The sequence below is a fragment of the Archocentrus centrarchus genome, chromosome 1 (genome assembly GCF_007364275.1).
Source record: "Archocentrus centrarchus isolate MPI-CPG fArcCen1 chromosome 1, fArcCen1, whole genome shotgun sequence".
Lineage (NCBI taxonomy): Eukaryota > Metazoa > Chordata > Actinopteri > Cichliformes > Cichlidae > Archocentrus > Archocentrus centrarchus.
The window spans coordinates 408,112-434,506 of record NC_044346.1 but is presented as its reverse complement, the minus strand read 5'-3'; the positions used below and the strand labels follow the sequence as shown (position 1 = coordinate 434,506).

General features: G+C 41.9%; 1 protein-coding gene across 3 annotated transcripts in view; it reads right to left on the bottom strand.

Annotated features, from left to right (window-relative positions):
• Window positions 1-4,055: 4,055 nt before the first annotated feature.
• Window positions 4,056-26,395, bottom strand: part of LOC115779530 (uncharacterized) — a 34,978-nt gene continuing 12,638 nt past the window's right edge. The window contains exons 1-7 of one of the 3 annotated variants that reach the window (XM_030728246.1): window positions 21,779-21,839; window positions 20,342-20,647; window positions 19,593-19,685; window positions 18,994-19,116; window positions 18,331-18,439; window positions 5,927-6,307; window positions 4,056-5,311 (exon numbers count right to left, since the gene is read on the bottom strand). In XM_030728246.1, coding sequence (XP_030584106.1) covers window positions 18,354-18,439; window positions 18,994-19,116; window positions 19,593-19,685; window positions 20,342-20,647; window positions 21,779-21,815 — 645 coding nt within the window. In that variant the 5' untranslated portion in view covers window positions 21,816-21,839 and the 3' untranslated portion in view covers window positions 4,056-5,311; window positions 5,927-6,307; window positions 18,331-18,353. Of the gene's footprint in view, window positions 5,312-5,926; window positions 6,308-8,887; window positions 8,932-18,330; window positions 18,440-18,993; window positions 19,117-19,592; window positions 19,686-20,341; window positions 20,648-21,778; window positions 21,840-26,395 lie in introns of those variants that run through there. The other 2 variants (XM_030728254.1, XM_030728263.1) reach the window with 2 other exon arrangements.

Genomic DNA, 26,395 nt, shown 5'->3' with positions numbered 1-26,395 from the left:
GTCTCCCTGAGGTTTCTTACTTAACAGTAACAGTTACAACAGCTGCTCTCAGGGAGGAATTAGTGCTATATATAAAACTGAACTGAAGTGAACAAGGGGCTACAGGTTGCACGTGCCCTTTATAATTAAATTTGATTAGGGAGCTGAGCCCTGAGGAGTCATCAGGGCATAGCCTGACTTCATCAACACTGAGGAGCACTCCCCAGTACATTCAGGGATGTTTGACCTTTGACATTACAGCACGTCACACAGAATAAATCTCTCTGGTTTACTGTGTGTGAAAAAAGAGCACTAAGACCACAGTCCTCTGCCAACGAGGCTCCTCTTGTCTTTTGTACAAAGTTAGGTCTCACAGGGTGCTCTGCTATCACAGCAGGCCTCCTGAACAAATACCTGTTATTCTTACATTAACAGCTGTAAGACTGAAGATTCATAAATGTTACTAATGTCTGTAAAATGCCTCTCAGTGGTTGCAGAGGTAAATATGGGCATTTACATTCCTGTCCTTTGTTCACAACATGATAAACATTTCATGAGCTGGTGCCACACTCGGTACACACACAATTTCAGGTGAATGTAACCACAGAGAAGGAAAGCTGTGCTGTGACATGGACGCCCACATAGATTACAAAACTGTACCTTCAGTTTTTAGTCACTCAGCTCAGCACGAAGGCTTCAGCTCAGAAAGAGCAGGAGCAAAGCTCAGAGCAGGGAGCCTAAAGGCCTGCAGGCACTCACACCTCTATCTATCTATCTGCTAAAATATAAGAGGAAGTATTTCATTATTTCACAAATGTAAGAAGAAAAAGACTCACAGCATTCTCACACATGTGCTGCTCACAAGAGAAAGTTATGAAAACCATTATGTTCATTTGAATGTCTCATTAATGAGACAGGCTGCATTTTTCCATTACAGTCCAGGACTAATGCTCAAACATTATGTATCACAGCATGTGCCACACGTGTTTGTATTTCCTTATTCTGCTCTGTAAGCATTTCCCACAAGCCTCTGATGAAAGTCAAGAGCTGCAGTTCTTTAAGAGACGCAGATTATTAAAAGCTGCATTCCCACCAAGCAGAGTCCTGTTATGGCTCATGGCCTCCCAGATCTTAATGAACCTGAGAGTCAGCAGTAATTTGCTCTGCTTTACTTTCTCTACAGTGATTATCAGACATCAATCTCCCTTTTAGTGCCAGGTTAAGAGATCAAGCTTCTGGCTGCATACCTGAGCAGGATGTTTGTATGAATTGTGATTTTTATTTCCCCTGTTGAGGCCACAGTGGTGTCAGGAGGGTGCACTTGTTAGCTTTTCCTTACATGAGTCATTGGTTGAGACACATAAAAAAGGAAGTAAGTTTATCAGTGCATCAAGTCATAGATGGAAAAGCAGCCACAGACAGCTTTCATGCTGTGTGTGCTTTTGGGCCATGTTGACCTTAAACAGACAAACTGGTGAAAACCAGCTGCTAGTAAAAGTCATTCTATAGCTTAGGACTACATACAGACACGTTCATGCATGAAGGCGTGAAGACGGTCTTCCTGCTTAAAGGAGAGTGTCTTCTCCCCAAGCTTCAAATAAAGGAGAACAAACACTTTCTCTCCATTTGTGCTGCTACCACAGATAATAGACACACACTATGCTTTCACTACTTCCTGCTTTCCAGTTCAGCTTCCTTCCAGACTAAAGTCTGCTGTGTATGCAGGCCATCCTAACACAGATCTTTGACCTTTGACCTATAGCACTGGCATCCCTGCAGCTCTCCCTATCCCACGCAGTAATCTTTTGTCTGAACACACAGTCAATGACAGACTAAAATCATTTTTTAAAAAAAGCACTAAGACCACACAACTCTGCCAAGGAGGAAAATCCCACCCACACACCATGAATGAATTTAGTCCCAGGATTCAGATCAGTCTGACATAATTTCCTGACCATCAAAACAACTTCTTGTAGTTTGTTTTATTTAATGTGTGTTTGTGGAGCTATGACATGCCTGGGAAATATGTGTAGTTACTTTCCTGTTGAGTTTGGTGAGAAGTTTAAACTCCTGAAAATCCACCTAGCAGCAGTGAGACAGGGGCAGAGTGGCTGCTTGTTTCCAGTCTTTTATTCTGAGTTCAGAGAAACTGTTACTCTGTATTGTTTCACATTGGCCATAAAAAAGAAAATATCCAACCTGAGTCTTATGAAATTGTTCCTATCTATGGGATCTAAAATAGGACAAAGCTTGCTGTCACTTCAGTCACAGGATGACTCACAGAGACGATCTGTGATACAGAAGCATCTAATACAGACAGAAGAACCAGAGTAATGAAAGAAAAACATCATCTATCATTCAGTAAATCCTGATAGTAGGAAACTGTGTTACCACTTAATTTCTAGCCTTCACACACAGTGCACATGCTCATTGAGCTCACCGACACCCTGCTAACCACAGATAGTGTTCTGTCACATTTCCTAACAGCAGCACACAAAGGCAGAAAAGAGCAGAGGAGGAAATTTCATGCTCAAAGCATCTGAATCAGAATCAGAATACTTTATTGATCCCAGAGGGAAATTTCTGTTGTTACAGCTGCAACCGTTTCATTTAGACGAGTAGACCAAAAACACAATAACATACACTAAGGCATAAAATATAAAGACTAAAGAGATAATTTGACTATAAACACATCTAAATCTATACACATATGAAACTTGTGAGTGCAAAAAAAAAAAAAAAAAAAAAAAAAATTTTTAAATAGGTGTCATTATATATATATATGCACAGTCCTTTTTGTACAATGTATAAGTGTATGTACAGTGTATATAGTGTATGTACAATGTATGTGGAAATTTAAACAATTTTATGTACAATTGAATACTGATAAGTGAATGACACTGATGAACCGCAATGTCACCTATTAAGGGAGGAATTATAGAGTCTGATGGCCACAGGTAGAAATGACCTCCTGTGGCGCTCTGTGGTGCATTTTGGTGGGATGAGTCTTGCACTGAATGTGCTCCTGTGTCCCATCACTGTGTTGTAGAGTGGGTGGGAGCCATTGTTCATAATGGCCTGCAGCTTAGACAGCATCCTCCTCTCCGACACTGCCATACCACATCACTGGCTTTGTGGATCAGTTTATTGAGTCTGTTGGCGTCTGCCGCCCTCAGTCTGCTGCCCCAGCATGCAACAGCATAGAGGATGGCACTCGCCACCACAGACTCATAGAAGATCCTGAGCATAGTCCGGCAGATGTTGAAGGACCTCGGGCGTCTCAGAAAATAGAGGCGACTTTGGCCCTTCCTGTATAGGGCATCAGTGTTCTTAGCCCAGTCCAGCTTGTCAGTGTGTACTCCCAGATATTTGTAGTCCTCTACGGTGTCCACACTGACCCCCCCGATGGACATAGGGGCCACCGGTGCCTTGTCTTTCCTCAAGTCCACCACCAGTTCCTTTGTCTTTGTCACGTTGAGCTCTAGATGGTTCCGCTTGCACCATGTGACAAAGTCCTTCACTGTCCTCCTGTACTCATCCTCATCACCCCTGCTGATACATCCAACTACTGCAGAGTCATCAGAAAACTTTTGAAGATGGCAGGTCTCTGAGCAGTAGCTGAAGTCTGTGGTGTAGAGGGTGAAGAGGAAGGGAGAGAGGACAGTCCCTTGTGGGGCTCCAGTGTTGCTAACTACTCTGTCAGACACACAGTGCTGCAGGCGTACATACTGTGGTCTGCCAGTCAGGTAGTCAACAATCCAGGACACAAGGGGGACATCTACCTGCATCGCTGTCAACTTATCACCCAGAAGAGCAGGCTGAATGGTGTTGAATGCACTTGAGACGTCAAAGAACATGACCCTCACAGTGCTGGCCGGCTTATCCAGGTGAGCATAGACTCGGTTTATCAGGTAGATGATGGCATCCTCAACTCCCAGGCGGGGCTGGTAGGCGAACTGGAGGGGGTCCAGAAATGACTGGACCATGGGCTGGAGCTGATCCAGGACGAGCCTCTCCATGGTCTTCATTATGTTGAGTTCTCTGCAGCGTCATCCATGTTATAAATGATCACACAGTTTAGTGTTTAGGCTCCTTTATTTGGACTTCATCACAGACACAGAGCAGCAAGGCACAAATCAAGTCAACACACTGACCATTACAGCAGGAAGACAATGAGCCATATTTAATCATAAACCCTTAAAGTCTCATATTAAAGTGCTTTTCATGCTCCACGACGTGCTGGACCACCTTCAGTCTGTAAAGCTGTAACTGCCAACTTTGGCCACAGTGTGAACCGTGTGTGTCTTTATCCACATAACAGATTCAAACTCAATCACTCTGGACTTTAGTTATTGAAACAAAATATGAAAAGAAGCAGTGCAATAAAATAACTACTAATAATTTAAGTTTAAGACAGGCACAGATTCATCACAACACTCCTCCACTTCACAAAGCATTTGCAGTCTTTTGAATCTTTAAATGAAATATTAATTTAACACTAAAACACCAAAACCAAAAGTCAAACACTCTCAGTGCACTTCCAGCTTCCTCGTCAGTAGGTTTTTGGTACGACTGAAATAAGCTCCTTCCTGTTTGGACCGGCTAGGTCTGGCTTTTGTCTTGCTAATGCTAATGCTAATGTATTGCTAGCAATCCTGAAAAGCAGCTAGTTCACTAAGCCTAGCTTATTTTAGATGGCAGAACCTCATTAACAGACCTCGACCCTCCAGTGAAACACTAATGACCCCACAGTGTAAGATGCCACTGTGACATTTGTGTGAGGAAGATGATGCTCTGTCCTTCTTTATGGAGATCACAGATGATGAGGGGTGGAGGTCACGTAGGAGACCATGACTCCAGTTCAAAGCAGCTCGTAGAGAAAAGTGAGGCTCATGAATTCAAGTCATTTTCCTTTGAGGTGGCCAGCAGCTTTCAGTGTTATGAGTGACACCCGTGACCTCAGATGACCTTTGGTGTTTTTTGCATATGTTTGGTGTTATCAGAGACTGATTCCCTGAAACTAACCTGAACCTGTACCTGTTCAGTACCGGATGAAAAGAAATGTTGAGGATGAGCAGAAGTGCTGATTAAAGGGCCGAATAAATCTTTCATAATTCACAGGGTAAACTCGCAGCAGCAGCTCTTTAAATGTGTTATGTGCATGTTTCCTCTTCAGTATGTTTAATGTTCATACTACATGTTGGGATTTTCTCCCAGTTTCTAACCACCAGCCCAATGCAGACAAGAAGGGCAGCCAATCCAAACAATCCAATCACAATCCAGTGTGTCCTGATCTGTGGAGGTCCAGCAGATGGAGGTTTGGGATCAGGCTCTGAAACGGAGACAATCAGAAGCAGTTTTAGCAAAAAGCACTGACATGAATGACACCAACCTGTGCTTTCATTGTGTGCACAATTACAGTGTGAGCTGTAATGAAACTCCTGAAACAAACACAAGTTTGCATTCTGTCCTGGGCTGCACAAACTGCTCCACCCCCACAAACTTTCCACTTTTAGCTTTCTTGGCAGGAGCTCATTGATGCTGACAGCACTCAGTCTGTGAGGGCTCTGGGTCATATGACCTGACTCCTTCTTAAATAAACTGGTTATAACCTGTCTCTCACCTGGAAGGCTTCTCTTGTTTGGTTTGGTGTGACGGTGTTGAGTTAATCATTCATACATGTAGATTTAGGCTGTTATGTTATGTTTGCATTACTTTGAGTGATCCTTGGCTGAAACAGTCAAGCTTTACAAGTCTGTATGTCATGTTATGTGTTGAATTAAATTAGATGAGTTTGGCTGAGTTAATATACAGCTGTAAGCATATTAGGCTAAAAATAATAACTCATAAAAACCCCTGTTAACCTGAGCCCTTCACTATCACAGGCTCACATTTCCAATGCAGAGGCAAACCAAGGAATGAGGATTATTATGTCCTTTATACTCACCCACATCCTCCATCTTCTTCCTCTCCTCCAGCTCAGGGCTGTGGGGGGGCTGGAGCTTATCCCAGTGGTCACCTACAACAGTCAGGTTAAATTTTTGAGATGACCAAAGGTTACTGAAGATCTGGCCCCAGTAGAGCCCGCTGTCGTTGGCAGTGAGGGATCGAATCATGAGCGAGCCGTTTGCATCCAGCTGGAACTTTTCTGAAGCTTTAATCAGCCATGTTCCTCTGTCACAGTTGATGATGACTTTGTCCCCTGGACCACGAGACCAGACGATGTGAGAGTCCCCGTTTACTTCAGTGGCTCCAATCACCAGGCAAACGTCTCCTCCAACCTTCCCCACCACTGGTTTAACTTCACTGTGTCCATGAGAGACGACCACTATGAGAGAGAAAGAGCAAAAGAGAATAAAGCTCACCTCTGCCTGTCTCAGTGAACACAAACCAGAATCTACAAAAGACTCTTAACTCTGATCCCTGACTTCTCTTCTCTATGTCTGTGTCGGGACAGGGGTGGGGGTGTCTGAGTCAGAGTATCCCTGAGTACTGAGCTGTCTGATGGCTTAAAGAAAACAAAAGTTTTCCAGTCTGCCCCTGAAGTCCTGATTAGTGCCAGACGGCAGGAGAGTGGAGAGCCTGTGTGAGGAGAGCTCAGGAGTTTCCACAATGCCGGTGGCTTTGCAGATGCAGGGTGTGTGGGATGGAGGGAACATTTCTAATTTTTATCAAGGTTAAACATTCCACAGCTTCATTGAGTCAAAATTCCTCTCTGTGATTCCTTTGTGATCCTGCTCGACTGCCACAAACCAAAAAAAGCCTGAAAGGAAACCAGGATCATGTCTACATAACGATGTACAAATCTGCACTAATAAAAGTACAGCGCTGCTCCCAACTCTGCATATTCAACACTTTGAGACTGCCAGTACAGATAATTAGGAGTTGTTCAGCTACAGGGAATATGAATCATGAATACAGGCAATAAACAACTACTGGAAAAAGTTTACTGTTCATGGGCTGCCAGAGGTGCACTCGTCTCTCCAACATCTCACACACCTTTGCTGATTGTTGTAAGTCTGATTGTTTTAAAGTTCAGCAGCTTTTCTTTAAAGGAAGTAAAAGAGATAAAAATGTAACATAAAAGTCAAAACTTTCACACAACAGCTGCTGAACACTGTAATCCTGAGGTCCATTATAGAAGAGTTAGCCAAACTCCCCATCTGCAATATTTCTGCTGAGAAGAATCATCTCATTGTTGTACACAAGAAATATATAACTGTAATCTATAGACTAATAAATGCTTTTCATTCTGCACACAGTTAATCTCTGCTGTGTAAACACTGAGCGAGTGATGTGGGTGGTTCATTAATAACCACTGAACAATTTCATAACTGCAAAGTAATAGACGATGGATATGAAACACTCTCAACTGTGGGAAGTGAGACTGATGGTTTGATCAGTAATAATCTCTCGCTGCTCTGTCCTGAAACAGCCACATGGCTTCACTGCACTGAAGCTCACATCATCTGATTTAATGAACTGCCCAAAACCAACTGTGTGAGTTTATGTTTAATAATCTGTTCCTGTGGTTTGAGCTTTGTGAAAGATTACAGCTCAGCAGCTTCTGTTTAAACAGCAACAGAGAAGAACAGGTGTGTTTGTGTGAGCTCACGTCCTGTTGGTTTAAAGAAGGCAAAGAATCAAACGTGAAGCCAGAAGTGATGATTCACTCACTTTTCAGGCTGAACGCTGAAACCTCAATGACATTTAATAATCCTCACGATCCTGCATTCATACACAGCCTATTAGCACTGATACTCAGAGTTCCCCCTGAAACACTGTAATTAAACCTCTCTCTGTCTGTAGCCACATTATCTTATTATTGTTATCTGGTCTATATATAAATCCAGTCCAGTAATCTTCCCAAAGAAGTAAAGACATTACTGTATGTTCAGTGTTACAGGACACTAACACTGTCCCTTCTTCTCCTCCTTTTCTGTTTGTTAGGGTGATGAATCGACCCTGAGGCGCTCTGCTCCTCCTCACACTGCATTAATAATCTGAGTGCAGCCAACTGTAACCTGCAGTTAAATGTCTACTTGCAAACATTAAACAAGCATCCATACCTCTGTTTGTCTCCAACAGATTCCACAGAATTATGTGAGAGAGGCAGAGTACAGTTTTTAACAGATAACTCCCATGAATGTTGTTTCACGTGTGCCGTAATGGATTTGAGGGTTTCTCATCTGATAAGATCACAATCAGTAAGAGTAGCTTATTGTTTCTGAGTAGAAACACTCTGCTGGGCCACAGTCACACAAACGAGCCTCTGTCTGCACAGCTGACTTTGATGAATATAAGTCACTTACACGTGTATTTTTCTCACCCTAACATGATACTGTTGTGTTGGCTCAGTGTTATAAGCTGCAGTTTATGTAATGACAAACATTTTCATGGCACACCCACAGCTCCCCTCTGTTCTGTTATCACTCTGTAAACATGCAAATAGTCTTTTTGTTGTTGTTTATTTGTGACGTTTAAGTGTTTCATCACCTCACTGTGACTGATAACAGATGCCTTTCCTGCCTGGAAAGTGACAACAGCATATGTCCACACTCAGGTGCCTCTGCTGGATCATATCAGACAGAGTGATGAATGATGCTTCTAGAATAATCCTCTTTTGTCCTGCACACACCCCTGACTCAGTATACTCCACTTTATGAAGGGACACCTCTGCCCCTTTGTAATCTACCAACCTTCAAAAACTTAATTAATTTGTTTGACACATCTGAATAAAATAAAGTTATTGTGTTTGAGAAAGTGAATCCAGCCTGTTAACATCAAACAGACTGTCACTGCTGTGTGAACAAAACTGGAATTTTCCAGCTATGTGAAGGTTTACAAGCTACTACCATCTTTAAAAAAACATCAAAGCTAAAGTTTAATAAAGAGAAGCTTGACTCACAGAGCGCAGCACACACGCAGAATATCCTAAAAGACATTGTAGCAGCAGCAGGTTCCTCCTCAGAGCAGCAGCGAAGACTGAAGTTTGTCTAAACAGTGCAGGACTTTAAGCAAACAATACACCCGCCCATTTCCTCCCCTTAGCCTTTGGTGAAAAAAAAGAAAGCTTGAGTGTGTGTGCGTGTGTGTGTGTGTGTGTGTGTGTAAGCCAGAACGTGGACCTGTAGGCCTGTATTATTTTATTTTTGTTGTTATTTAAATTTATTTATATTTGTTGCTATTTTCTTGTTTCTGTTCTTATTTATATGCTTGTGAAATTTGTATTTTGTTCTGATTTAAAGAGGTGATGATTCTCTTCAGTACCTAGAAGAAAATGCCATGTTCACACTTTTTGGGGTTGCAAAGCAAGAATCCACAAAAGAGCAGCAAACCTCGGAGCCAGCAGCTGCATCTCAGCAGCCTCTCCACAAATAAAACACATATACAGCTGCACTGGATCCCCACCTGCCACATCCCACCAACCACAAACTACAGTACAACTGCTATTGTCCCACCTCAAGTTGCTGCCATGAGGTTAAAGAGAAATCCAAATCTGACCTTAGAGTCAGAGGGTTCGGATGTTTTTGCAACAGCAAAGACAAGATTAAACTACTGAATTTGTACCAACACACACACACACTACACTGGGCACTTCTCAAGAAGGTGCACATGCATGATGGCCATCATCTACATGATTTCCTCAAGAGAAGGTTAGTCTTCTTTAGTCTTCTGGACAACTAAAAACCTGTTATATTATAGGCTGGGGGCAGCACAGTGGTTAGCACTGTTCTCTCACAGCAAGAGGGTCCTAGGTTTAAATCCCCCTTCGTGTTTGAAGTTTGCATGTTCTCCGTGTGTTTGAGGGTTTTCCTCCCAGTCTGAAACATGCAGTTAGTGGGATTAGCTTAATTGGTGTTTCTAGCCCACAGGTGTGAATGGTTGTCTGTCCAGGGTGTATCCTGCATCTCGCCCTATGACAGGGCAAAGGGTGAGAGGTGGGTCTCTGCAAAGGAAAATGGACGAGTGGATATTATAGTGTGAGGTTTGTGGGACTGACAAGTTTTAGCTTGTTGCCAGTGGCAAAACTTTTTTTTTGAATCAAAATTTTTTTAAAACTTTATTGGAATCAACAGTTATCATTTTTACAGTGTAGACAGTTAAACCAGTGTCAGTTTATTCAGCTGCTGAAAGTTACTTAAATTAAATATGAGTCACCTTTCACAAGCTCTTGTCTTCTAGTGGTGCTGACCCACTGACTGCTCTGTCGGTGTCACTGGGTTAAATCCAAGTTAATCTGCACTGATCACCTCGTATGCAGCCCATTAAGCAAGGCCCCATTAACTGAGTGGCTTTAGCTCAGGAGGTAGAGCAGGTCGCCTACTGATTGGAACGTTGGTGGTTCGATTCCGGGCTGCATGCCAAAGTATCCGTGGGCAAGATACTGAACCCCAAGTTGCTCTCTCACGCAAGTGTTGGAGTGTGAATGTAAGATAATAAAGCTCTTAGCTTAGTTAATCATGGAAGTGCTTCGGTGAATGGGGTAAATGTAAACATGTTGTGTAAGCTCTTTGAGCGCTCAGGCAGAGTAAAAAAGTGCTTTATAAGAACGAGTCCATTTACCATACACGGATAACAAAATCCTGCATCTTTCTTGTCCTATTTACAAATGCTAAAGAGCAAATTATTTTTGAACATACAGCTCATTGAAACAAAACGCAGTAACAGATCAGAGATAACTGATTCCAATCCCATTTGGAGACACAGCCAGGTGCTGTCAGTGACCCATAAAAAGGGGGCTTGTTAGGAAAGAGTTGGTGTGGGCACGGGAGCAGAGGGAGGGGGAGAGGAAAGGAAAATCCCAAACATGAGGAGAGGAGTAAAGAATGTGTGGTGGTGAAGGGGAAGAACTACCACTGATGAACTTAGAGCCTCCATCATAGACCGTGTGATAAACCATGGTCTGTCAGAGAGGCTGTGAAAGAGTGCAGCCTAACTAACCTCAGACGGCCTGTTGCTTCCATTATTTTTTTCAGCAACCTAACAGCTAACAGTACAGTTTACAAGTATATTCCTAGTGATGCTATATATCATACAGTAACTGTAGGCCACCAGTCCCACTGCTAATACATGTTGTATTTTTGTTCCTTTAAAGAAAGCAAAGTCTTCCACCCTGTGGGGGAAGGGAAAACTCCTGAGAGAAGAAGGAGCACGCCATTGTGGACATTGTGATTCACATTATCCTGACAACATTGCCTACACTCTGACTGACTGTGGTTAAAACCACAGTGTGTTACTGTCACATTAGCTCAGACCCAGGCATTTTATTACAAACATGTTGGTTTTTGCAAGACTGCAGTCTGTGACGTCAAGGCTTACAACCTGAATTACTGACATAAACTACTCAAATAAAACTGAAAATATGTATTTTAAACGTGTTTTCTTTTAGGATCATGTTTCTGAGTTAAAACTTCAAACTTCAAACAATGTTCAGCCAAGCAGCCGTGAAGTTTTCCCATGAAAAGCCCTGAAGGCACGTCTGTGTCTGCAGCAGAGAATCAGAGAGAAAACGTGAGAACACAGTGAGAAACATCCTGCTGTGGTTTTCCTCTTTTTCCACCGCTGCAGGACTTTGGTTAGACTGATGGCCCAGTGAGCTGTTAATAATGAATTGGTTATTTAGAGGAACAAAGCTAGAAATTAATGGGAGAAATCACTTTCACCTGCTTGCCAAACCATTGTGTTCATAACTGTGTGAGTTTGTTTAAACACAGCTGATGAGTGACAAATGCAGCCTGCAGCTGTTTGTCTCATCTGCAACCTTTAAGAAGAGCAGTTTCTGCACTATCACTGGGTTCACTCTGCACTGGTCAGCTCTCACACAGCTGCTATCAGACAGATGGTTAACTGAGGTTCACTGGACTGATGATCTCCAGTGTCTGATATGAACTTCATTCCTAAAGAAACTTCAGGCTGAGAGGCTAATGTGGAAAATGAATCCTGATAAGGTGTCTGTTTGTAACCTGATCAGAGGACGTGACCAAGTGATAGTGTGTCAAAAACTGGAAGTGACATTATGGGGATTTCCACACAGCACTACTCCTTACTAACACACAGGCAGTGGCTGAGGGCGGGGCACCAATCAACACCACCCAAACATGTGCCTGTCTTACATGCCTCTAAGTACCATAAGCAGAAAAATGTTAAGCAATGATGAAAGGAAAATAAAAATAAAGTGAGAGAGACATGACATTATAGAAAATGTGTGGATGGAGATCTGAAGCAAACTTTCTCTCTTCAGGCCGGTCAGTCTAAAGCTGTCATGGTTGCAGCTGTATGGAGGCCACAGCAGGACCCAATAGAGGACTTGGAGAACAGAGAATGAACTCAAACACTGCACTAAACTAAGAATCAGCCACAAAATCACAGAAACTGAAAGTCCACAACTGATGGCGTCGGGTCACAGGCCCAAGATCATGTGGTAACTTTCTGAAGATATGAAAACATGTTTGTAAGTGTTGGTTTATGTTTCCAGAAGGATACAGTTTGTAGCTTTCTACACAGCAGCCACACACCACCACCACCACCTCATCATCACAAAGACAACTCTTACATTAGGCTGTGTGACCCTGATCTTACACCCATGCTAAAATCTTACATGTTAGCAACAGCAGTTCATGGACTTTCTAAACCAAGAACTAAGAGATTAAATTGTTGAAGGTTTAAATAAATTCAACGTACAGCATATTAACTCTAACAAGCTGTTGCAGCTGCCTGGGACACATGTGAGGCCTCTTAGGGAAGAGGCTGTTCATGTTAGTCTGAGCCACTCTTAGATGGGCCTAACATCAGTCGTACTAAGTTAGACATGTTGAAAAAGAATCAAAAGATTTCTGTTGAGTTTGCAGTCACGTAGACTAAATAATGACCTGTGTGGATGCACAGTGATGCAAAAACTGAGTCAAAAGAACAGGAAAACATGTGTGACTGACTGCTGCCTGTAAAAAAGGATGCAATTATTTTGCAGCAGCAAAACAAAGAAACCTTTCATAGTGTTTTATTGATAATGGTGCTTTAAACTAAACTTTGCAAACATTTCAATCACACGTTCTTGTGACAAACAGTTTTCCTGATGGCTTAAACGTTCTCAGTACAAAGAGAACCAACTGGCCGTTTACATGATTTAAAGTTTTATCAGATGTTTTTTAGGATTTTAGGAAATTAAAGTTCCAGTAGCACTTTCACATTATAGGCACGCAGAGAAGCACAACAGAAATAAACAAGCAAATGAATAAATAAATAAATAATAAACAAGAAAGAAAACAACAAAGACAAAAGGAAGTTATAAAATGTTAAATACATTATGTGCTGTTACACCTGCACATGGTCCAGTATTGCTTTATGCCACACACACACACACACACACACACACACACACACACACACACACACACACACACACACACACACACACACACACACACACACACACACACACACACAGTTGAAGTGACTTTGTGAGTCACCATGCAGGGCGAGGCCACAGGTTGCTGCGTTCAGAGAGACTCAGTTACTTTTCCCACTTTGTTTTCCTCTGTTGTAGGAACAGGTGTTGCTACGATAAACATGGAGACTCAGGATAATTCACAGCAAAGTTACAGTACAGCAGCTCATCATGTTATACTCTCTGTGTAGATTCTCAGTCATCCAGGTCATAGTATCTCTGGAGCTTGAAAAAAGGCGACTGGACTTCTTTAAGTTCCCTGAAGACGTTTCTCATCCAAAAAGCTTCTTCAGTTCTAAAGAAACTTAAAGCAGTCCTGTCGCTTTTTTCAGGCTCCACAGACTTTACCTCATGTAGTTCAGAATGTAATTCTACAAATTTACTCACTGGTGTTCAATCATGGGTTTCTACGGTCCAAAGGTTTTCAATTAGCGGTTTGTTTTCTGTCCACAGTGACGGCCTAATTAGACGCACCACAAACATAAAAGTCTGAGAAAGAAGAGCAGGAAGGAAAGAAGCAGCTCTCTAAACAGCAAAAAGTGTCACAGTGAGTCCACTTGTATTTTAACCTGCACTGCCGCCTCCTATAATCCACAATCCACGGCTGGACCATGAAGTCAAGCACTTCAGTTTCTGCCTGCATTTGAGTTTGATGAATATCAATCACTCACACACAGCCTGCTGTTACAGAGTCATTCTCACACAGTTATCATCTAAATCTGTCTCAATCTTTACAGTCCAGCAGCTTTTCTCTGAAGGGAACTCCACGAGCCCTTATCACAGCAGATCATCTGCCTCCATCTCACCCAGGCTTGAACCTCCTCTGAGGTCTTCCTCTTTTCCTCCTGCCTGGCAGCTCCATCTCCTACATCCTTTGTCCAGTACATCCACCCTCCCTCCTCTGCACATATCCAATCCAGCTCAGCCTCGCCTCTCTGAAACTGAAACTTTCAGTTTGTGCACCTCTGACTATTAAAAAAAATGCCACCTGGAGGTAAACCTGCTGCAGACTTTCTATCGCTCCACAATAGAAATAGAAATGCTGGCTGTACTGCAAGAGACAGAAAGGCCCTGCAGAGTGTTGTTAAAAAGATTGACAAAATAATTGGCTGTCCCCTGCCCTCTTTAGATGACTTGGCAAACTTCTGAGGGTTAAACAGGGCTAGGAAGATCCTGGGCGATCCATCCCACCCTAGTCAAGCTCTCTTCAACCTCCTGCCCTCTGGCAGAAGATACGGGCTCTGAAGAGCCGGACAAATCGGTTCAGAGACATTTTCTTTCCCTGGGCTATTACACTTCTAAATAATGCTCTGAATATTAGAAGGTGTAAATAAGTGCAAGTGTGGGGCGGGGGGGAAACAGAGTTGTGTAATTTAAAGGGTGGGTTGTGGGGCAGGGTATTCATATGTATGTACCTAGTTATTTGATCTGTTATTTATTTATTTTTATTTTTTTTATTTTTTTATTTTTTTAAGACACTAGATAGATTGCTTACATAATTTCGTTGTCACATCACTGCACAATGACAATAAAGGATATTCTATTCTATTCTATTCTATGACAGAGGTCAGACAGCCAAATCATGGAGCCAAGCTGCTGAGAACTGATGATGTATAATGACGTGTGTCAGCCACCAGGATAGCTAAGACTTCAGCTGTGTCCCATTTAGTGCAAAAATGTGTCCTATATGCAGAGACAGAGGTTACATCTGATTCTTTAAATACACACACTCTTCCTCACATCAGTGTATTTCCACACTAACACAGGATATTACCGCATGAGCCTGTTATAAACAACATTATCATCATTCATAATATTTTATAATTTATATGGACTGTTAACCTTATTCATTTTTACATCCACAGTTAGATTCTGCTCTGTGATCACCGTACAAGCAAAGTCTGATCATGATTGGTCATTAGCACAAATATAAACCAACAACATCCAGGATAAAAATCCTGTCTCTGTCCTAAAGATGTCCTAAAGTGTTCAGATGCAGTTTTCTATTCACAGAGAAAATTCAGGTTCAAGATGAAGATGATTGCAGCAAAGAGACAAACTGTCAAACAGAAGAAGCCAGAACAGCGAAAACAAAGTCCAATTCAGAGGAATCAGTAAAGCAGCATTATCCTTCATTACAGACACACTCCTGCTTGTTAGATGGTGTTTGATCCCACTAGTTACTCACTTAAACAGTAAAGCTGCAAATCCAGTTAATGATGTGGTTTGAATGAAAGCAGCTTCCTCTGCAGTTACAGCCTGTCACATAAACCACTGAGCTCACATTAGCATGGCCACAGATTAATGTTATGTCATATTTCCTGAATGCTCTCAGTGCAGCAGCTAACATGACAGTCACGTCTCCTGTGTTGTGACACAATGAAACACAACCTGATTAAAGTACTTTCATCCATCTTTTAGTGGCGCTGACCCACTGACTGTGACAGAGAACAGGAAACTGCTCTGTCAGTGTCACTGGGTTAAACCCACGTTTATATGCATATGAATGCAGCTCATTAACCGAGGCCACATTCAGCTGACCGATAATCTCAAGTATTCATGAACTTGACTCCTGAAGTCACAGCAGACATTTATTATCTGCAGAGCTTTTTGTTTGATGGGACCTGATCAGAGAGTTGCAGCTGCACTCTGTAAACTCAGCCTGTTTGCAGGATATGGTAAATGGACTAGTTCTTATAGAGCGCTTTTCTGCTCAGTATGAGCACTCAAAGCACTCACACAACATGTTTACATTTACCCATGCATACAAGCACTTCCATGATTAATTAAGCTAAGTGCTTTAATTATCTAACATTCACACACATTCATACTCCGACAGTTGCGTCGGAGAGCAACATTGGTATGTAGCCAGGAATCGAACCGCTGACCTTCCGATCAGTAGGTGACTGCTCTACATACTGAGCTACAGCCACCCCAGCTTTTCAAAGTGAATGCTTTAAAAAGATGGATCAGACATTATGGGAGATTTTCTGATATGGAATGAGACAAACAGTCGCTGCAGGGAAACACCAGCTCAGCACCAGCCACGCTCCTGCTACACTCGTCCAATGGGATTCATTCACTTGTTCCTACAGAGTGTGGGTGTCCTGATTGTGCTGAATGGGTATGAAAAGTATGAAGATTACACACACAGGCTCACACCCAAAAGTTGAAAGTTAAACAATAACCTGCTCAAAGCAGATTTGGGATTGAAATTGAAAAGTTACAAATGTTAGTTTAACTTCTACAGAGAGAAAGATCATTCACGAGAGGAAAACACTGATCAAACAGCTGCTTCCCAGGAGCAGATGTCCCTGCCAACTGACCCCAAGGTAAGACTGTCCAATTGTCACAGAAACTGCAAAAAAACCCTGAAGAGCTCCATCTCAGACTCCACAGGCCTCAGTTAGCATGTTAAAGGTCAAAGTTCATGACAGCACAATTAGAAACAGATGTTTGTCCATAATGCACTGCAGCACGTTTGGAGGAAACCAAACTCAGCACATCAGCACAAACACCTCAGAGCAGCACGGTGGAGGAGGGCTGAGGATTTGGGCTCCCTGCAGTCACTGAGTGACCTGAACTCCTCTGTACACCAAAGTATTCTAGAGGCACAGGTGAGGCCGTCTGTCCCACATCTACAGGAAAGCTTGGCCAGAACTGGGTCATAAAACAGAACAATGATCTCATATCTGAGGTTGTATTTAAAGCTGACATGGGTAGATGATCATTTGTTATGTCCTGATATGTAAAACTTATTTTTCCCTTCTTTGTGGATATAAAGATGCCACTGCCAACCTTGAGAATATCACTGACAGATCAGTCTCACTGATCTCCAGGGAGGTCTCCTCTCCAAACCTCCTTGTGACTGAGTTATGAAATGTTAGACATTTTATCCTCAGTATCAATCACACGCTTGACAGTTTTCCAGCCATGCATAGCAGGAATACACCCTGCCTTTCACATGTGGCTGTAGTAGCGTTTCCTTTGAACTGAGCTGGAGAGCTACTTTTTGTTAAGAAATTTTATTTTTAATAACTTTTCCAACTGTTTTTAAAAATAAAAGCAATGAAATAAATCCTTAAATTCTTACCCTCACTAACCACAACAGATATTCTGACAGGAGCAGCACCTTTAAACTGGGTGTTTCTAATAAACTCAGTTCAAAATCTGATTTGCCTGCCAGCAGTATGAACCAGTATGAGTACAAGGCAGGAGCCTTCAATTCATGATGCAAGGTGGGCTGAAGGAGAAGTTTGTCAGAATGGAGGCTGTTAACCACAGGGAGTGAAGTCTATCCCTGCTGTCATAGGTGAGAGGTTGGATAATTCTCCTTTCCTAAGACTGTTGCTGGTAATCAGAGCTGTAACACACAGATGAGCCACCAAACACAAGTGTTTGTTTAACCCAACAACATCACTGTGTTTCACTGGTTCATCTACAACAATCAGCACGGTGGCTTCAAACCCCAGACTGTACATAAAAGAACCCTGATTAGCTTACAAGCTTCCACAATTTGATAAAAAACTAAAGTAAAAGTAAACTGGTTTGATTTCTGTTATTAAAGTTATACTCACTCATATTTGTGATCACAATCTTTATTTCAATGAAAAAAAACTAAAACAATAGAAGTTTATCCACATCTGTCCAAATGAAAGCAAAGCAAAAGCACAAAAAAACAAAAATCCAGTGCAGTCTTTGGAAATGTGCAATTTACAGCATCTTTAAATTAAATAATAGTATAAGAAAGGCTGAGTTATGGTCTCTGAAACTCTTGAAGTCAGTCGGGGTTTTGGTTTGATGTTTGAAATGAGGTCATTCCTGTTTGCTTTAGACGGACTTCACAGGTACAACTGCTAAGGTACTGCAAGCTAACCAAAATAGCAGCTACTCGGCTAGCTTGCCTTCTTTGATGTGGGACGGTCTGTCACACGAGTGTATCCCTCTCCTGCTCCTGCTCCAGTTTTCCAGGATCTTCTGGTTTGCATGGTGTGAACCGACCCCGGAAAAACCCTGTGGAGAGGAGGAAACATGACATCCTGCTGGTGACTGCATCACATCTCCTCCTCGCTGAAAGAAGAAGCTTCTTGTAATAATGCACTTCAGTCCAAACTTTAATCCTGTAGTGTTAAAGCTTTGTCTTATGGGTGAGCCTGTCCACCCACAGTCAGTGAGCCGCTGAGCAGACAAACACAACTGAATGTTTCTGAGTTTTTGTTCTGCTGGTTTCTACAGATCCAAACTGCTTACAACGACCATACGAGACAGGAGATGATGGTCTACGTGACTCATAATTTCTCCCACTTTGATGGATGGTTCATTAAGTTCACATTAACAAATTAGACTGGTGACTGAAGTTGATTTCATGGTATTTATGTGGAAAAAACTGTGAAAAACCTTCAAAACAGGATGAAATCTGACTTATTTTACTTTAGTGACACAGACTGAGAATCTGTCAGCTCACATAGTGAGAAAGTCCATCATCCTCTCATTTATAGCAGAGGGGTAAGCCCACCTCTGCACTTCAGTGTAAGACACAACACAGACACGCTGAGGCTCATACTGACCTTTGATTGGCTCACGCTTTATAATCACCAGCACGGTGCAGGCACCAAGACCCAAAAAGAGTCCAACCAGTCCAATGATCCCGAGTGGCTGTGGAGGTCCAGTTGGTGGGTTGGGATCAGGATCTGAACCAGACAGATGATAACAAGCAGTTTTAACAAATATCACTGATGTGTATGTGAGTGTGAGCTGAGATGAAACTCTTGTTCCTAAAGAAGCACAGAGTCAGCCCACAGGCCTCAGCTGCACCCACTGCCTACCACCCAGCTCAGCACCACTAATATCAACCTTATATGGTTCATAATTTATTGTGTGTGGATGGCAAAGAAAGACAACCATTACTGTTACTGTTACTATTGTGCTGGAATTGTTTTTATTGTTTTTGAAATATACAAGAGGGAAGAAGAGCCACAAAAATTTAACGTGAATCTGAATAAATTTACCAATTGCAAATGAAAATCTTAAATAATAAAAACTTAAATAGGAAAACCCAAATACAAACTATTAGTTAATGAAATTAAACAGATAAATTAGACAGTAATTTATCTGAGAGGCCTGCTCATGTTTATGTGGAGGAAATGAGCCCCTGCTTAAAGCTCACCTGTTGGACGCTGATCAGCTGAAGAAGAAGTCTGAGAAGCGTCATCGGCAGATGGATTTTGTGCCGGAGTTGGAGGATATTTGGATGGTGCTCCTGGAATGAGTTGAGTTTATTTTACCAATTTATAGCAAAATCAAATATCTCAGCAACACCCAAAGCACGGCCTTATAGTGTAACAGTGCTGGAAAATAACCACAAAGACCTAAAATGATAATGTGCTTGAAGTAATGCTGTCATCAAAGTCTGTGAAACACAAATTGGGTTTCATAATGACTCACTGTGAGTCACAAATCAATACGGTTTGACCTGAAACTGGAGTACATTTACTCTTTTTTACTCTTTTTTATTATGGCAACAAACAGCCGAGCATCTCATGAACATTATGTGCTGAAATAATTGAAATAGAAAACTTAAAGAAACGCTATTTCCCCTTAGCACGTCACAGGGTCACTGTGGTCAGATATTTGTGACCATATTTACTACTACCATCATCTTCTTGCTGCTCTCTTTCTGTCACACATCACCCCACTCACTCACACCCCACTCACTCCACCCTGCCTGCCCTCCTTCTTCTTCTCTCTGTTGCTTTGGACGGTTGACCCCCGGTATTTAAACTCATTTAATGTGGCTTCATAATGACACTTCTTAACATTCTTAAAATGAATGTTTCTGCATTAGCAGAAAGAGGTTGTTACTGATTAAAAGCACATCTTTCATTGTAGGATTATTGTGTCTATTGTGCGACTCACCCACAACACTCAGGTTAAATGTCTTTGCTGTCCTCTTGCTCCCACTGAAGATCTGGACCTGGTAAAGTCCGCTGTCGTTGGCAATGAGGGATCGAATGGTGAGTGATCCGGTCTTTGTATCCAGCTGGTACTTGTTTGCTGCATTCGTTACCCATTCTCTGTTATCATAGTTGATTAAGACCTTTTGAACATGAGACCAGATAATCTGATATTCATCGTGCAGCTGAGCAGCTCCAGTGATCAGGGTGATGTCCTCTCTAAAATTCCCTGTCAGGGAATTCTGTCCATCAGCATGAACAACTGTCCCTGAGAGAGACAGAGCAGGATAATGAGAATGAAACCCTTGATTTTTCCTCAACCTCCAAACCCTTTGCTTTTAATTCTTTTAGGAGAAACACAACTACACTTGTCACGTTGTCACATTTTTCCTGCCATTAATGGATCTTGTACAATAAGCCAAGTTCACTGAGACAGCATGCAGCTTCAGGGAACACTAACCAGAACAAAAGAGCCCAAATCAAACCCCCATCATGTTTAAGTAGTTTTACAAATCTGCACTGAAACACAAACACACCGGTCTTCCCCGCACTGCGTTCATAACTCAGTCAAAGCCTTTGGGGCTGCATAGTTATAGAGTCAAGTCGCTGTCAGCACTCCAGAGTATAGTTTTAATGTAGCCAGCTCCAATAAATGTTTTTCTGCATGTGTGATAATTGATCTGTTGGTTTCTATTCTCATACTTTAGTAGTGTGAGATTCATAAGTGTAAAAACTCTGGAGCCATGCATATTAGTGTGTAGCTGTATATATGTGACTATTTGCCTGCAGCTGAGTGTGTGTTGCATCACGACGGGCCAGTCGGTGCTTCTCTGCAGTCATCAGAGCCTGTCTGAATTCACCTGCTGTCGTGATTCCTTTGCTGGTTTTCAGACTATGAAAATTGTCACAAAGTATCAGAGGACACGCATGGAGACTGATATGATTTGATACGTATTACTCTCATTTGATCTACTCCCTAAAACAAAACAACAGTACAGGTCTTCTCCACACTGAAGCTTTTTCTCCACTAATCTAATAAACTGAGGTTTTCTGTTTGACTCTGCTTTATACTTTAATTCTTTGATTTTAAACCCACACACTCATGTGTTACTGCTGCTGCCTGATAATAAACCTGCTTATGTGTTCTGCTGGCTGAAAGCTGTGAAAGTTTACATGTGCTTTGTGGTTTTCTTAGCGGCAGAGGCTGTGTGTGAGCTCAGTGGAAGAACGCCGGCATTTACCATCTCACACGGCATGTTACTTCTCACCTGTTAACTCTGTTATAAATTATAAACCCTGCTACTGTGAGGGATATATGCTAAGCTGGTTAAAAGCTGTGTCAAAGTTTACCAAACACCAGTTTCTCTAACATGTAATGAAGAAAAGGTGAGTTACTCACACAGAGCAGCAGACACGAGGAATGCAGAGCAGGACATTTGTAGAGAGAGCAGCAGAGCTCTTCAGACTGTGTGTGAACTGAGGAGTCTGAATGAGTCTCTGCCTGCAGTTCCTTTTTACCCCCCCTCCCCGGTCTCTCTGTCCCCTCCCCTCCCCTCCCCGGTCTCTCTGTCCCCTCCCCTCTCCTGTCTCTCCAACAGGTTTTGAGAGGCAAGTAAAACACACACACCCTCTGCCCCACCAACCTCCACCAAAGACACAGAAAGATCCAGTAAGAGAGCCTTGTTCTTTGCCTTATCTGTATCTCTTTTAAATATTTCTGAGGCACCGCAGTGACACACAGTAACACACAGTGACACACAGTTACAGTTGCCATGTTTATAGTAATGAGAAAACTCATCCCTTTCATTGAGTTCTGTTCAACCCCAAATCTAAAAAATTACATAAATAAAATCCCCCCTGAAGTTGCTGAAGAACGGTTAATAAGAAATAAGAATCTGACCTCAGAGTCAGAGGGTGTGGATCTATTTCACACAGCTGTGACAGAACAAGGTAAAAAGATAAGTCCCCTCTGAGCCTCTTTCTCAGCACTGTGAGAGCTCAGTGAGAGGACGATCTGAGTTTAAAGCAGCAGCAGTCAGTTTACCCTCAGACACTGAGAATCTGTGGTTATAAAAAACTTTAGTAATGTTGAATAGTTCAAGGTTTTCAGAGTGTGTAATTGTTGTCCAGATGTTTTCCAGCCTGCTCTGAGCCCCTCTTATGTTGCTTGATGGTGGAGGAAACAAGCTGATCTGGTCTAAAGGCCAATTATGCTGTATACTCTGATTTCTCTTCACATTTTCTTCCCTTTAAGATTTCCAATCACTTCTTATTCTGTCCTTCACTCATCAACAACCTCAACTCAACTCAACTCAGATATACTTTATTTTCCCCACGGGGAAATTTGTCTTGGACATCGTACACAAAGCAAGCTGCTACAATAATGCAGTATAGCAATAAAAATCATGTCAACCTGTCAACCTGCTGTTTAGAGACTTTTTTGGGATGCTGTGTAAAAATGAAATGCAATGATTGGCAAATCTCATAAATGGAGATTTGACTCAAACATTTCAAAAGTCATTTTAAATTTGCAGGCAGTGACGTGTGACTCTCTCTGTGCTTCTGACGTCTGCAGACAGGACTTTCCACCTGTCAGTGAGTGCTGTACAGTAACAGTGTGCTACAGTGTGCTACAGTGTGGCACTACAATAGTTCAGGTAATGTTCCCTCCTTCATTCCAGCTCCATAGGGGAGGAATTTTGGCAGAAGTCAACTGTTTGGGATGATTAAGTCTTACAGTTTGCATTATTAATGACATGGAATTTAAATTTAAAATTACAGGCTGCTCAGTGTGAACCACAGCCTAATGATGTCTTCAGTTAGGTACAATTACAGCATTATAAAAAAGACTTTATTAAATTAGAATCAGTCACAGAAACATTTCCATGTTTTTTCATCACATGCACAAGGCTCCAGGTTCAGTGACAGAGCTTTAAGCTAAAATCCACACGAGCTTTGTGTCTTCAGCAAATAATAAGTAAGAAGAAGAACACAACAGAGTGAGCAGTTTGCTATTGTTAAGAAATAAAGTCTGACTGATGTGAATGTTTCAGAATGTCTCACCCCAGTGAAAAACAGAAGCTCATTTTCACAGCCTGCATTAGTTCATAATTTTTTATGCAGCTATTTATAGCAAAAGGACGAGGAAAGAGAGAGAGCAGAGGGGCAGCAGGAAGTAGAGGGCTGGATTAAACTGGGGACGCATGCAGTCGCTGTATGTGAGGCAGACTGTGGACTTCTGGGCGTGTCACCAGATTATGTGCAGTTTCTTTGTCCCCGAAAGGAAAATGATTCAGCATAAATGTTCAACAGAAAAGTTTCATCAAATGTTTCATTAACCACCCTCAGCTGTAGGCACCAGATGGTTCAGCTGAGACTTAAATGTCAGATTGATCTAATGCACTGAAACCTCCGTTTACATCATCCAAAATATGAGGAATTAATAATACAAACGATGAGCCTAACTCATCAAAACAGGACAAACACATCGAGACCTGGACTGTTTCATTCTTTGTAAGGTCACATCCTACACACATCAGCCAGTGTGTCTTTGTGTGTTTTTGCTGTTAGTACCTTTTAGAGCATTTTAATGGATTATCAGACCATCCCGGAAGTTTGTTTCGGATTTGGTGACTGGAATTCTTGTATTATATTAGTCTTTCACTCAGAAACTGTTCATGTGTTGGAGTTTATGGATCCAGCCTGTTATCCAAGCTCGCTAGCATTAGCTGATAAAATAGCACTCCACCTTTTCATCCATACAGTAACACAAGGAAGATGGAGGAGGCCAAAACAGCAACATTAAAGAAATGTAGAATCTAAAAGCAGCTACATCCATGTTTTCTGTCTGTGGAGTCCAGCATGTCTGCTGGCTGGAGAAAATGAAGTTGGAACAATCATTTACTGAGGGGGGGGTGAAGGTATCTGACTCTGATGCATCCAGTGCATCCATAAATCTGTGTCAACAACGTTAAATAAAAGCACCATAATCGTCAGAGTCTCAAGAGAAACAATAAGTAATCCAGTAACAGCTGTCACCCTGAGACCAAGTACACTATCCTGTTTGCACTGTGACAAATCAGCTTCAACTCCAAGACTTTATCTGCCATTTGTACTCACACGCAAGGTTTGGGTCCACAGGAGATCTTGTGCAGAGCTTTCGAGTAGGAGTGTAAAATAAAAATACAATAAAATATAATAAAATACAAAATATATAGAATAAAATAAGTAAATATTTACATAAATATATATACACACATATACAAAAAAATAAAAACAGTTACTTAAGTTGGAAGATTGATGGATACTGAACAGCAGTTATTCCACACTGTTACAAACAACACAGTGTAAACTGCACTGTAGATCAGACAGATATTGCACCAACAAGTGCTATTTGAATAAATACAATGCTGAACATCAGGTTTTAGCTGTGTGACAAACACTGCACAGTGGATTATGGTTGTGAACAGTCCTTTACTCTGCCATCAGTCTGACTGTGGCAGGGAAGAAGCTTTTACAGAATCGAGTCCTGTGTGTGATGATGCTGTCTGCTCTACTTTTACTCAGGCTGCATGTTGTGTGTTTGGGCCTGAGGAGGAAGTAGGCAGATTGGTATGGGTCTGTGATTATGTGCTGTGCCCTCTTTTTGCATCGTTGTATTTTTGCAATCGTGGAGTGTAATCTCATTTTTGTTGAGCTGTTGTGTCAGTGAAGGCAAGTCTAGCCTGTTAGCATCTTTTCCTCTGTGGGTGCATACAGACAAACTGCTCCCTTCACCTAAACCAAGAGGCTCCTGCAAAGTCACTTTGATTTAAACAACAGATCAGAACAACTTCCTCATCAGGTTCCTGTTGGTTATTTCATTCACTCCTCTGAGAAAGTCTCTCTTCCCTGACATAAACCTTATTTGGACATTGGCTGTTTCCGCTGCTCTCTCCTGTCTTCACTTTTGAGGAAATACACACTTCTTATGACTTCTAGTTCCAAGTTCCTGTCTTTACAATCAAACAAAATACAAACGGTTGAATTTTAGAGTCAACTGTCATTTTTAGCTGCTTCTGTAATAATCACGTTCCTTTTTAAAACTCACTGATGTGATTTTGTGATTTGATAAGTAACAGCCTCAGAAGTTGTATGACATTAAATCACTTTGGCTCCTCATCTTCTATTCTAATAAACTAATGTGGAGATTAGACCAGGTCTCTGGCCCCAACATTAGCCAGATCATCTGGTTAAAAGAGAAAAGCATCCCACTGTTCTGACTTGTAACAAGTCCTGTTGTGAAGGGCAACTGTCACCAAGAACCATCAAGAACCATCAAGAACCATCAAGAACCATCACTAAATTCAATCCAGTTTATTTTCTCGAGGACTTAGAAACAGTTCTCTGATCTGCTGTCACTTCCTGTTTATTCAGGTATTCCAGTTCCACTCTCCTAGACTTCTAACCAGTACAAAGTAAAGCACATCCCTCCTGCTGGAGCTGGCTCTCCAAACTCTGCTCCCTCCTCCCCCAACACTTCCATTGTCTGTATAGTTCTTCCAGTTCCCTGAACCCCCCCCATCCTCAGCTGAGTAACTAAGGTGTGTCCACCCACTGTGACTGAAGGCAAAAGTCCTCAGAATGTTGATTAATGGACATTCATTCATTAATATTTTTACATTCTAACATGTTGGCCTGTTGGTTGTTTAAGGGGCTAAAGAGAAATAAGACTCTGCTGTGTTAAACAGAGGGACTCCACAGTGTTGTTGTTTACACATCCACAGTTCGATACTGGGAGGAAACTAAATTCCTTTGGGATTATGTCAGGAATGGCATCTGAGGTGAAAATGTACCAGCTTCCTGCCGTGGTGCTCCTTTGTCAATAAGGGAGCAAAATCTGTTTACATGCAGCTTACATGCACCTCCAATCCCTCCATCATTCTTCACCTGCTTTGCATAGAAGTAACTTCCACAGCATGGAAACAGAATGGTTCCCTGTTAGGATCTGTGCCAGAGGAAGGGAAGCTTACACCAG